Genomic DNA, 14,099 nt, shown 5'->3' with positions numbered 1-14,099 from the left:
AGGAAAGGGGACTACACCAGGATGGCTGAACAGGGAAATGCACACACCTCATCCCTGTAACAAGGAAGGATGAGTAATGCCCATTGTCCCGGACCGGCCATGTGGTTGCCCATCCCCCATCATCGTCAGCATGGACCCTACTCAATACTGCAGGATCTAGTACAATCATTCTACTTGTTCTTATAGGTTTGAGACTATCTGAAGAGACATTGCTGATGCGGTTATCTATATACGGTACCAGTATATGGACAAGGCAGATTATGTCTTATAAAAACAGATATGTATCCAAAAGGGATAGCGCAGTCCACAATAGAGGTATAATACGCATCTCGTTATACGGACTTCACTAATGTGTACAGAAGTTTGAAGGCAAGGAGCCCAGTGCATTGCACGTAGTACTCACAAACCGGCAAACGCCTCCACACACCGCAAACACGTCTCCAAGCCCATGAGAAGGTTTTCATACTGACGGTTTTACCGCTGGTCCAGATTTAACCCAAGTACCCTCTGCCAGAGCGTTCCTCGGTTAAATCCGACATGGAGACAGATGACAACCTATAAAACACACACATCCTAGAATAAAATGTCCACCTAATTCCGTATAATAAAATTTCCACAACAGAGTGCAAGGGAGGTTTTTCTTTGTTGGTAGTTCTCATGTAGCTCGTCATTTGAAAAGTAGATCTTAACACAAAAATTGTGGGCACCCCTGCTATAGCCCAATTCTGTTTCCCATCCCCTCATATGAAACGATCAGAGTAGGCTTCGATTAAGAGAATGGTAAAACGCTGCGCAAATTGTTGGCGCTATATAAATCCTGTATAATAATAATATATCTTTGATGTCCTTCAACAGTATCCTAAGGCTCTGTTCACACCTAGGCGTCTTGTTTAGCATCTCATCTCATCAATTAATTGAGCAGATTGAAATGCTTTGTAATGAATGAATGTGTACAAAACCTACACTTGAATATACATGTTTCCTCTATTAAACCTTCTCCCACATATTTTCTTCTGTGGAGAAATAAAGTAAAAAGAATTCCCACCAAGAAGAGCTTGGTAATTTGGTGCAATTTCTCTGGTCACTCCTTGGCCTCTTTTTACTTAACCAGATCTTCTGTCACAAGCATCGGTTCTCAATCTTTCTTTTCTCACTGGCTTTAATGGCATAGCTATTGAAGCCATGTTTCTGAGAAAACAAGTGCTCTCTAGGATGGTCAACTCTGCCATGCTAATAGTTTGTAAGTTCTCTTCTCATCAGGTGCATCACCGTATGTGGAAAGCCTTTTTCAAATTATGTCAGTTTTTTTTAGGTGAGCATGGATCACTGCCTGGCCTTTGAGCACCATAGCACAACCAGTACAGACATCCGCTTTGGCAAATTTTTACCAGTGGTCCTTGGCTTCTCATTTATTTTCTTTGCGCCTGATGTCATTCAAATCGTTTCCAACTTAGAGTGCTCCCTAGGCTCTTTGGGTCATTGATGTAGTGTCTGTGCTTTGGGGTTCCCTCTCTAAACCACTAGGCAAGTTTATTCTTATAATCCTATCTTAAAAAGCAGCTGTCCGTATTACCATTGCCTCAGCAAAGAGGATTTCAGAGCTGGCAAGTCTGTCTTGTAAGGCTCTCTTTCTCATTCTTCACAAGAATAAGGCTGTGACCTCGACCTTCCTTTCTGTCTAGGGATGTTGATCTTTGCAGGCATACTCTGTCAAGGGACAGGATCACCCTGTGACGGACCGCCTGGTACCCCGACTGGGTACCTCCGTCAGAAATCAGCTTCCACTCCGCTGGAACCCGAATTCCAGTGTCATCAGCCCAAACCTGCCTAATTATTAGACAGAACCAATATCTTAGGACAGAACGCTAACCTCCTCAATCATCAGACAGCACCAATGTTGAAGAGGAAATCAACAACTGCTTTATTGTGGACAGAAGAAGCACACAGAGTTTACAGAGTTAAGCATTCATTGTTACATGGAACAGTCCCCTCCCCAGACAGCTAGGTGCCGCATTGTATTGTCTTAATTAGAGAAGAGCTTAATCCCATCACTGTAATCAATGCCCCCTCCAGACAGCCTGCTGCTTTTACTGAACACAGTGGTGTGTGTCTAATGTCGGGGGAAACATGCAGTATACCCGCTCCACACATATCCTAGGAGAATGGTTCCATGTAACCCCAAGAGGTCTGAGGGGGGTCTCCATAGTTCTGGGTCCATAGTCCGTAGGAAGGAGGCTAGCCCTCAGGCTCCTCCAACAGCCCCAGTGACGGTTCAGTCCATCACACACCCTTTTCCTGTTCCTACTCAATCTACCATGGCGGTAAGCTCATCGACCTTTCAATACCATGCATGGGTTTCCCAGGGAAACTGGGAAAATAATTTTGGTACTCCACATAGAACCATAAAACATTTTCTCTGGTAGTTCATTGGGGGATTCAGATTACTTCCATCGTGTTGGTTACTTTCAGATGTAGGCTTGCTCCCACAGTTGAAATGTTTTTCTGCGAAGGTCACCCTTCCTTTACTGCTATTTGTTTGCTGCTAGCTACTCCCCAGCTTGTTCAGTACATGCAGGATTCTAGCCACTACATGAAGCTGTGTGTTTGGTTTTGCTTGGTGTCTAACCTCCTAGGGGGACCAACTATACTCAAGTGTTGAAGACTGTGTCCCCCAATTAACTACTAAAGAAAAGGATTTTACATTGACCAAAAAAAAATATTTTACACTTTCTGTCTGTGATATAGGTCATTGGGGCAACAGAGGTGGGCAGAGGACCACAGAGTATGGTGGAGAGCACTTAACAAGGAATATTGCACCTTATGTGGGACACTGCACTGAATGTGGAATATTGCACCTTGATACACTAAGGATTAAAATGTGGACTGTGTCACCAGAAGAGCACTATTTGCACTGTGATTCAAACATATCAGACTATAAGGCTGTCATCAAAGAGTTGAATGGTTAATGACTTGAATATAAATAGTAACACTAGTGGGTTTTGTTTTGCTGTTTACAAAGGATTTGGTAGTTTAATATTAATAAACAGAGGAGACACGTATGTGGGAGATTCATTGGATTAGTGGCCTTTTTATGGATATATATATGGGTTGAACAACAGATTACAGAGAAGAATTTGATTATTTTTTAATGTATTTTTTTGATTGGTAGTATGAACACAGATATTATTTAACCCCTTAGTGATGGGAGACGTACGCTGTACGTCCCCGTCACGAAGTGCCCAAACGACTGCTCACATACAGTACACTGTGCACAGCTATTCACTGCTGAGAGCATCTGTTACCGTTTATGAAACATTTCAAAACTGCTTGAGGCATCATTAGTGAGGCATCCTTTAATGAACTATATCAAGCAGTTTCAAACACCTGATCGCTTTCAGTGGTGGTTGTCTGACCGTAATAGGAGTGCGGTTTGAACCGCACCTCCTATCACTGTGAGGCAGCTGTACACATCGGGATTAGCAAATCACGATCTGTACCAGCATTTTGCTGAATACTTCAGAATAGAAACATTCAGCAAAAGCAGAAAGCTGCCTGTTTCAGGCTTCTGATCATTGTAGCAACCAGCCACCCCCTTGTCTCCCTGTTAGCAATAACTGACAGCAAGAGAAGCTAAAATGTGTGGGAATTATCTGCACTGGTACTCGAAAAGTATCTGTGCATCCCTACTAGAATTATAAAAAATAACCCCTTGCAATGAAAATCTGCAACTGAGATGCAGATTTGTTTTTAACCCTAAGAGGATCATTTTTTTATTTAACCCCCCCCCATGACGGCCATGTTCAAAGTATGTCGCTATCACTAAGTGTGACACTTAGTGACATTGTATGCCACCTGTTTAACCTGGTGACCACCTGTCTAACCTGGTGACCACTATTAGCTTTTAGAGAAAAAATAAATAAATGTTAGCTTTCAGTTTTAAGCTGAAAAGAACAGAAAAATGTATGAAATTCTAGACATGTGAGGTGTTTCCAAATAAAGGAAAAATAAATTAATTTATTATAATGCATTTGTTTTAGCTGTTATTTTTCTAAAAACATAATCAAAACTGGGGAAAAAGCATTTATTCCTAATTTATTAATATTTTATTCGTACTGAGGTGTTAGGCACACATATGTGATATAAATATATACTGTAGTCCTATCTGTCCTCCAAAAAACAATATATAATACCATAGCAATACACATAGCAACCAAATGCAAAAGAAACCCCAATTAAGCGGTCCAGACTTTCCTGGTTGAGGTTCCAGCTAGGAAAAATGCAAAACTAGATTTAATAATTTCCAATAATGTGGACCTAATTGCAGACATAGCCATTATGGACACATTGGGTAATAGTGATCACAAGGTGATTACTTTTAATGTTGGATACAGAAAAGAGAAGTGTGTTGCTCTGACAAGAACACTAAACTTCAGAAACGCAAACTTTGATAAGCTGCACCAGTTAGTATGCGATACCAAAATGGGACAACTTATTTCTAACACTTGACGAGAAGTGGGATTGTTTTAAGAATGCATTACATAACGCTATTACCAAGTGCATACCATTGGGTAACAAAAATAAAAGATCAAGAACTAAGCCTGCATGGCTAAATAAAACCGTAAAACAACACATCAAAGACAAGAGCATGGCATTTAAAATATATAAGATGGAGGGGACGGCTTTGGCATTCCGGAACTGCAAGGAATGTAATAAAAGATGTAAACATGAAATCCGGGCAGCTAAAATAGAGTACGAGAAGCATATCACCACAGTCAGTAAGATGAACCCCAAAAAATTCTACCAATATATAAACAGTAGAAGGGTAAGAAAAGAGCATATAGGCCCAATAAAAGATGAGAATGGGAGATTTATCACAAACAGGGAGAGGGCCGAGGTGTTTGAATTCTTTTTTTCTCCTTGGTATACACTCAGGAAAAATACGGGTTTAATGTAGATAAGAATGCGAGTAGCTCAATGCAAAAGATACCACAGTGGTTGACGGTAGCTGGGGTTCAACAAAGACTTGAAAAACGTAATGCAAATAACGCATTAGGACCAGATAACCTGCACCCCAAAGTACTTAAAGATCTCAGCCAGGTTATAGCGAGACCGTTATTCCTCATTTTCAGGGACTCCTTAATGACTGGTAGAGTACCAGGTGACTGGCGGAAAGCTACGGTAGTACTGATATTCAAAAAAGGGTCAAGATGCCAACCTGGAAACTACAGACCAGTCAGTCTAAACATCATTAGTATGCAAACTAATAAAGGACTATTTAGGGGAGTTTGTTCATGAAAATGGTATAATAAATGATAATCAGCATGGATTTAGGAAGGACTGTTCTTGTCAAAGCAACTTACTAACATTCTATGAAGAGGTGACTATAGATCTGAATGGAGGGAGGCCGGTGGATTTAGTGTATCTGGATTTTTCTAAAGCGTTTGACACAGTACCACATAAACGCTTAATACACAAGCTGAGATCTAGATTAAATGTTCTGTACGTGGATAGAGAGCTGGCTACAGGAGCGTGTCCAGAGAGTATAGATATATGGCTCTTTTTCAGATTGGTCTAGGGTCATGAGTGGGTGCCCCTGGGTTCTGTGCTAGGCCCCATTTTATTCAATCTGTTTATTAACGAAATTTGGGAGGGTGTAATCGTCGTCTTTGCACGTAGGCGGACTCAACACATGTGCATGTGGGGGCGGGGCACTTTAATTTTTTATTGCTTTGATGTGTGACTTAATTTTTTAATTTTTTTTGTAACTAATTTTTTTAAACCTTTTTTTTCCACTTAACTTTATTGCTATCACATAGGGACCAAACAAGCTCCTTATGTGATGGCCAATTTGCAGTGACAGGTCCTCTTTATGGAGACATTAGGTCTTAAAGACCCCTAATGTCACTTAGGGACCCCCAGAGAAGCTGATGAAGCAGATACCTGCTTCACCAGCTTCTCTCCGGTTTCTGTACTGGAGAGTGACAGAGGAATGCGGAAGTGATGTAATAAACATCACTTCCTGCATTCCGACGAGGAGTAGGAGATCAAACGGAGATCTTGTACTGATCTCCCTTTGATCTCCGGCCGCAGAGCTGCTGTGCTGGTCCCGGGCTCACACCGGGAACAGCGGAACTTGGGATCGCCAGCTGCGACGGAGGGGGCGCACACCCGCACGCATATTACAAGCGATCGGGCGTCTCTTCAGGCGTCTGAACGCTTGTATGTAAACAGCCATCGCTGGCTGTTAACATTCAAAGCCGATTTCCCATTCGTGCGCGCCGCCTAGAGGCGGGCACGAGCGGGTCGGGATGGGATGTTTAAAAACAGCCGGAAAGCAGATGGTTAATGGGTACTCCACTAGGGAAGTCAGAAATGGGAAAAATATTTGGGGGTCATAGTAGGCCACAGATTGAACAATAGCTTGCAATGCCAGGCTGCTGTAAACAAAGCGAGCAGAGTACTGTCTTGTATTAAAAAGGGAATGTACTGTAGACACAAAGCTATAATTTTGCCACTTTATAGATCACTAGTTCGGCCTCATCTGGAGTATGCGGTCCAGTTTTCTTCACCAATTCACAGAAACGATGTCCTTGAGCTGGAGAGTAACTAAACTAATTAAGGTGATGGAGGACCAAAGCTGAGACAAGGTTACTAAATTTAAACATGTTCACGCTAGAAGTGAGGCGATTGAGAGGGGACATGATTTTGATGTACAAGATGTTCAATGGTGGTGGCAACATCAGAAATAAAAGCATAATTTTTCCACTTTATAAATGACTGACTAGTTCGGCCACATCTTGAGTGTGTGGTTCAGTTTTGGCCACCAATCCACAGGAAAGATGTCCACGAAATCGAGCGAGTTCAAAGAAGAGCTACGAAATTAATAAAGGGGATGGAAATTAAATGTATTCTCCTTTTAAAAAAGAGGCGCTTAAGAGGGGACCTAATTGGAGTTTTTAAAATCATAAATGGGGACAGTGGTATTGGGGAAAAAAGGTTTACACCAAGAACTCTATTGACACAGGGACACAACAAGAGGTTAGAAGAAAGGAGGTTTAATCGTAGACTGCGTAAGGGTTTTTGTGAGAGGAGTAAAAATGTGGAATTCCAGTCCACAGTCAGTAGTATCCGCTGATGGCATAGATAAATTCGAGACACTTCTAAATGAGTTTCTTAGTTCGCAAAATATAGAAGGATATGGGGAGTACTAAGAGCCTATTAATTGCAGAGAAAAAACACAAAGACACATAGGTGGGATTGGATGGACCTGTCTTTTTTTTTTAAACTTATCTACTATGTAACTAAATGTGTGGGTGCACTTCATACAAAAAGTATATTATTTCCGTGGAAGAATCAGACAGAAATTTTATTTAAAAGTCCTTCAGCCATGAGGAGTTAAATAAACACTTAAAGGAGAACTATGGGGTCAGTGTTTTTCCCCATAGTTCTCCTTAGGGTAACGGGAGGACACAAACTAGCGTCCTCGTGTTACCCTAAGCTCAGTATACCGCGAGCTACAGCTCGTGGTATACTGAGATGCTGCAGCCGGAGCGGATCCCGACGTAGATGACGGGATCCGCCCAGCTGCGTGAGTGACAGCTGGCTCTGCCTATATAGAGGCAGAGCCAGCTGTACCTGCCCCCTACCACGTCCGTTCCGCCAGTCAGCCGTGACAGGATCGAGAGGTGTGTTCGCTCACCTCCCGATCTACTGAGCCGACCTGTGACAGTTTCATTGTCACAGGTCGGCTAGAACTATGAGGTGAGTGGAAATCACTCATCTCATAGTTCTCCTTTAAGCACTCAGAACACCATTTTATATAACATTTTTAGTTTTTAGGTTTAGATGTGTTTTAAAGCAGAACTTCAGCCAGGTGTGGCGGGTGATTATGCAACTCCCCCACATGTGCTCTGGAATGAGTTGCGTTGGGCCTACATCAGCTGAACTCTGCATTTTGTAGATTCCAGGACTAAGCACTGCGAATGTGCCACAGGCAGTGGGCAGTGTACAATTTCTTTAAAAAATTCTAACAGACAGGTAAATTTAGCTTTTTTGAAAGACGTACAAAGTCTCTAGATTCCAAAAAATCTCTACATATCCTGCAACTTGTTGCTCCAAATGATAGTTGCTGTAACCCTTTTCATTACTCTTTAAAATCTTTTTCTTGCCTAAACCTTAATTTTCTTTTTTTTTTCCGTCAGGTATGGTTGGGACTTCCTTGAGCACACGTACCTGTATCATCTGACTCGAAGAGATATACGTCACAATTTTTCTCCATATTTCTACATGTTGTACCTTAAAGCTGAAAGTGACTGGAGCATCAGCCTGGGTCTCATCGCCTTTCTTCCTCAGATAATTTTACTCTGTGTGGTATCTGGAGCCTATTATAAAGACCTGGAGTTCTGCTGCTTTCTCAATATCTCTATTTTTGTGAGCTTCAACAAAGTATGCACATCCCAGGTAATTCATGCAACCTTATTCATGTGATCCAGATAAAACATCAGTAGGTATTGGAGTACCTAATTCAGTTCATATTTTAGATGTAGGAGCACACTGCTCAGTCAAGAGACTGATCTTTGTTGAAGGTTTGTTATAGAAAACTGCGTTGTGTAGAATGCTCAGTCTCAGAATTGCATGGACAGAAATACTATACCTTTGCCAGGTAAAACCGCTCCCAATAATGTATTTTATCTGGGCATAATATATATTTTTTATATGTCAAACCTGTATAATGTATGTTGTGTGTGTGTATATATATAAATCTATTTGGTTTCAGATTTATCTATTTTACTGTAGAAAAAAAAAAAAAGATTTTATGTGCACTCTACAGTATGTGCAGTTAATAATTATATGTTTGTATGAACTTCCTGGAAATGTGGGCAATAGTTAAAAAAAAAAATCACATACCAAAGTCCTCAACTTGAATCACTTTATTGAATAGACGTGCAGCACATAAGAACACGCTTATATGTTTAAGCCACACCCATTTTAAGCTGGCCATACAGTGTTCTATTTTTTCGCATTCAACCTGCGGGCTGAACAATAAAATAGAACAGATTCCTCCATCAGCGCTTATGAGCATTGATTGAGGAATTTCCTGCTGTTTGCATGGTATTCTGTCAGCAGCTGGCAATGACAAAATGCCTAAAATCCCTTGTCTATGTAAAGGGTTACAAAACCTAGAATGGACACTTAAAAACTTTGTAAAGAACAAGCTTTTATTTTGTCACCTTCTTGTTTATATTGAGAAAAACAAATAGTTTTTTTGTCCCGCATGTAACACTTTATCTGGTTACAGATGTATTTTTGGGCCATGTTTCAAAATAGTTATTCATTGGCTTTGATTGCAATACATTTATACATTTTATAGTACATATATAAATGTGGAGATAGCCTTTTATAATAGTAGCAGTGGAGTTCCTGTTAACAAATGTTTTCTTTTTGAAGTGTTTTTCTATTTGTAGTCCCTTCTATGGAGGTTACGTTTACCCCTTATCTTGCTAAACTGTTCATGAGATGTAGGCATGGCACATCTTTGGAGGAATTAACTCATTTAGTGGCCATATTGTTTGTATGCTTGCTATAATAACAATGTTTAATCGGCTTAAAGGGGCACACTCCAGATGTTGAAAGGTTAATTTGCCTTTCTGTAGGTCTTGCGTCCATTGATTCTGTAGCTGTTACTCTGAAAGGAGATTTAGATACACATAGATTTGCCACCTTTTACTTTTCGAAAAGTCTTGTGATAGCCCCACTTTGAGAGCTCCCATATTTTACCAACATCCAGCGTTGATATTTTCTGCCTTATTATATTTTTTGCTATCTAGAGTAAGAAGACCACCTCTGATGTAATGCATTGACTCTGCAGTACACAGAGCTATTCTTATATCCTATGTCATGTCCTGTAAATCATATAAAAATCATATAAAAAAGAGAAGAGCACTAGAGGCTTCATGCACCTCTTTAGCTTTACACTGTCAGTAAATATACACCCATCTCTGTCTGCTCTCCTGCTTAGCCTTCACCCGCTCCCCTGCTGTTCTTTGGAAAAGAGACCTCTTGTTCCCTGTCACAAGAATTGTAAGCTTCCTGCACATATGCAAACTTACACCCTAATTGCAAATGCCTCTGTCTTAACACTCTTACAAGGCCATGGTTGTTTCTGCTTTTCATTGGATGCCTATACATCTCTATGCTGGGATAAATGTGCATTTTTAATAGCAAAAACGTGCAAAATCTTGCAAAAAAAAGTGAAAACCTGTAAATGCTTACGTGTGAAGCCTAAATATTAATTATGTATAATGACTATTCTTCCCATTGATCTAACTTACACTGATTGTGATCAGGACAAAATAATTCTACCTGTCTAGGAAGAAATCTTTAGGTAATTGGAAATACAAGGAAAATTATTAACTTTTGTTGTATTTTATTTTGCACACTGTAATACCTTGTAACATTTAGAGGGACACAGTGACATGTTTAAACAAGAGAGGTTTGTTTGCAAACAAACTTCCCACAATCACCATATTGGAATATCCTGACCATGACGATTGGGAATAACGCTGATTGGTTACCAATTGTCTGTGACCAGCAACAGCGTAGTTAAGACTTAGCAGAGTGGACTGCTAATTCAAAGTTGAAATGTTAAAGTGACACTAAACTCAGTAGTTAAATATTAATACTAGAGGTGCAACGAAATAGAAATTTAAAAACCGAAACGAAACCCAAATAAAAAAATTGTCAGGCCAAAACCGAAAATGTTTTTATTTTTTTGTAATATTTCATTTATTTTTATAAACTTTTTCATTTTTTAATAATGATTTTTATTAATTTTTTATTAAATATATTTTTTATTTTACTACACACTGTCACAGGAGGCTGAGCGAGCGGTGCGGGAGGAGAGCTCAGCCTCCTGCGACAGCGCTGTCTCCGCCCCCACACTGCTCTGCCGCACTGTGATAGGCGGCCGAGCGGTGTGGGAGGAGAGACAGCGGCCGCTCACAGCGCTCGGCCAGCTGTCACTTTCTCTCCTACCCGCTGGGACACAGAGCAGAGCCCAGCTGCCTGCCCAGAAACCTGGGATGCGCCAATGTATCAGCAGGAAAATGGCACTTTCGGCATTCAGCCAAAAGTGCCACTTTCGGCCGATATGTTTCGGCGGCCAATATATCGGTGCATCCCTAATGAATACACTCAAGTACCTTAACCATTAACGAAAAGTATCATATCTGTGCATCACTCAGCTGTAAATCTTCTCTGTATTTGTGCTGACACTCTCCTTCCTTCTGGAGGATGTCTCCCTTTTGTTCCCCAAGGTCCCTGTGTGTGTTTGTAAAGTAGCCACAGCTCCAAGCTGGCTTCCGTGATGGACTACAATCTTAGTACAAATTAGTAAACTAAACTTGAGATTGTAGTCTATCAGGGAAGTGAGCTTGGGCATGTAACAGAATTCAATTTTAAAATATTAGCTAGGTGGTATAATGCCCCAGGATACACATCAATACCCCTCTTTGTTGGCGTGGTTGTGGTTTTATGGGTACTTTCACCCTTATATGGTGGGGCTGTCCACTTATTGAAAAATTTTGGAAAAGGGTCCTGGATGTTATTTTTCAAATTACTGGGACGATGGTCCCATGTGACCCATGGGTGTCTCTTTCCCCTCACCAAGGACTCGTTTTGAGATTTATTAAAAAAAACAAAAACTGTAATTCCTCTTTTTGCTAAATGCAGCAAAATCTTAAATACCTACATATTGGAAATTGCCCAGCAGCCCAATGATAAAGAAATGGCTTCATAAAGTGGATAAGATTTGTTTCTTGGAAGAACTTACATATATGAAGGGTGAAAAACCTGCACAATTTTAAAAAACTTGGGCTTGCTGGATGGATTTCAGAACTACTAATACTTATTTTATATTAATCGACAGTTGTAGTATTGATAAGAATATTGCTTTTCTGGACCTAGTAACCTATATGTCTGATAAGCTTGACTACAGCCAAATTTGTTTTTTGTCTGTCCAAGTTTTTGTTTTGTATAGTGCCCATCAATCCTTTTGTGTGTGTCTTTTTATGTCTTTGTTATGTGAGTTTATGATGCAGTATATTATGTTATGCAATGATATGTATAAGGCCCCATTCACACCAGGGCGGGTGCGGATCAGCGCGGTGTCTGCACAATTTTTAAAAAGGCGGTTTTGGGCTTTCTGAATTGCATTTCAAAGCTGAAACGCAATTAAAAACTCCCAAAACCGTGCTGATTAGTGCGGTTCCATTGAAAGCTGTGTGGGAACTGTGCTGATCAGCCCAGGGAAAAAAAGCTCAGGGAGCAGTTCGGGCGGGAGGCGGTTCAGATCGCACGAATGGTTGAACCGTCCCCGTAGCAATGTCATTGGCGGATCCGCGCGGCCAAACCGCCACGGTGTGAACAGGGCCTAATAAGTATGATATTATGTTGTGGGCCACACTTATCTTGTCCATGATCCCCGCTGTGTCCTCCGGCCGTTGCCGGCATCTGTGATCCGGGTTCCGTCCCTTGCGACTGTACGCGTCGCAGGGGGGCGGAACCGGCGGAAAATTTAAACGTGACAACAAACGCAAACAAAATAGAGAAAAAAGTGGAAGAAAAAAAATGAAAAAATCAGACCGCCAGGGAGGTTAATCGATGATTGAAAACGTTGACAACTTTTTCAATAATCGATTTAGTCGATTAGTTGTTGCAGCCCTAGTGGCAGACAATATACTTGGCGTGAACTTGCTGTCCGCCAGTCATGGGAAAGTCAGATGGATTTTTCTGATTTGATACATCATGAAACATTTTGTAGAAATATACTTTTTTAGGTGACAAAGTCAAAAAGCCACGTACCGTCTGTTGTTAACATGTTTTTCTCAGAAAGTTAAAACAACTTTAATATTCTCGTTTTATCTTCTAGTATTTCCTCTGGTATCTCTGTCTCCTGCCACTTATTATGCCTGGACTGCAGATGTCATTGCAACATGGAATATTTATACTAATTTTGTGGTTTTTGGGACAGGTAGTACCCATTATATAATTTTACTAAGTTTTCATGCAGGCAAAATCATTTTTTTAAAGTATTAAATCAAAGGATAAACATTGGAAACACAATGTGCATAAACGTATGCTTGCTGTAAATGATACAGTATGTAATTTATATTAAACGTTATTTTATAGCATGCCTCAAATTTGGTAGCTACAGAAAAGGAAATGTAATTATGACATTTTCCAGGAACATATGGCAAAACCTGAAATGTAGAGGTTAATTCTATAGAATTACACAGTTGTGTGCATGAAGACAAATTGTCACTATGTCATTAAACATACAAACTATTTTCGAAGTCTGCATGATGTCACACAGTATATTTTCCAGGATTATGGCTCATGTCATCAGCTTAACCCCTCTGAATTACATATTTTTCTGACCATAGCACTTATATAGCCTAAGATTTTTTTTTAATGGTTTGTCCTTCACCTTGTCTACCACTTTTTAAAGAGACTGACACTGTTTTGTTCTCTTGTAGGCTTTGTGGCTGGCTCCAGCCTATTACTTGGAATTTGAAGGAAAAAACACATTTCTTCAAGTGTGGATAGCTGGATTGCTTTTTCTCATTATAAATTGTTATATTCTTATACAAATTATAACTAGATACAAACCAAAGGAAGAAAGAGCAAAGGATAAATGCCAGTAGGTATGGTGTAAAATCTCCTCTAGCCATTGGCTGAGGAAGAGTTAATATTTTACATACATATGGACTGCAATAAATGCCAAGCTTACCTCTTATCAGTAAAGAAATGACGATGGACCCGGAAAAGAATTCTGTAAATTTATCATCAGCACATGCTAGACACTAAATGTCTTTATATTGTTTTATATAGCCTACCCAAAGTGGGTCCTTGGCAAACTGGTGTAAATTTGGTTATGGATTTATTTGTAAATAAAATTTTTTTTTATTTTGTCCATGTAGAATATTTTATACAAGACCTTTCATTTAGGTTTTAAGTATGTATATTTGATTAAAGAATTTGGAAAGCCAGTGTTGGCAGATGGAACAGTGTTGGCAGATGGAATATTACTTTAATTATAC

The 14,099-nt window shown here is 40.1% G+C and overlaps 1 protein-coding gene across 1 annotated transcript; it reads left to right on the top strand.

Moving 5' to 3' along the window:
* Nucleotides 1-8,118: 8,118 nt before the first annotated feature.
* LOC108802043 (GPI mannosyltransferase 1-like) lies at nt 8,119-13,706 on the top strand. Its single transcript, XM_018573930.1, is given in 3 exon segments — nt 8,119-8,460; nt 12,929-13,030; nt 13,536-13,706. Coding segments are annotated over 3 exon segments (612 nt in total). The 3' UTR covers nt 13,704-13,706.
* Nucleotides 13,707-14,099: the final 393 nt, after the last annotated feature.

The sequence above is a fragment of the Nanorana parkeri genome, unplaced genomic scaffold, assembly GCF_000935625.1.
Source record: "Nanorana parkeri isolate BGI_ZX_2015 unplaced genomic scaffold, ASM93562v1 scaffold2623, whole genome shotgun sequence".
NCBI lineage: Eukaryota > Metazoa > Chordata > Amphibia > Anura > Dicroglossidae > Nanorana > Nanorana parkeri.
Note: the sequence above shows the minus strand (reverse complement) of the source record. Positions and strands in the feature narration are given on the sequence as shown.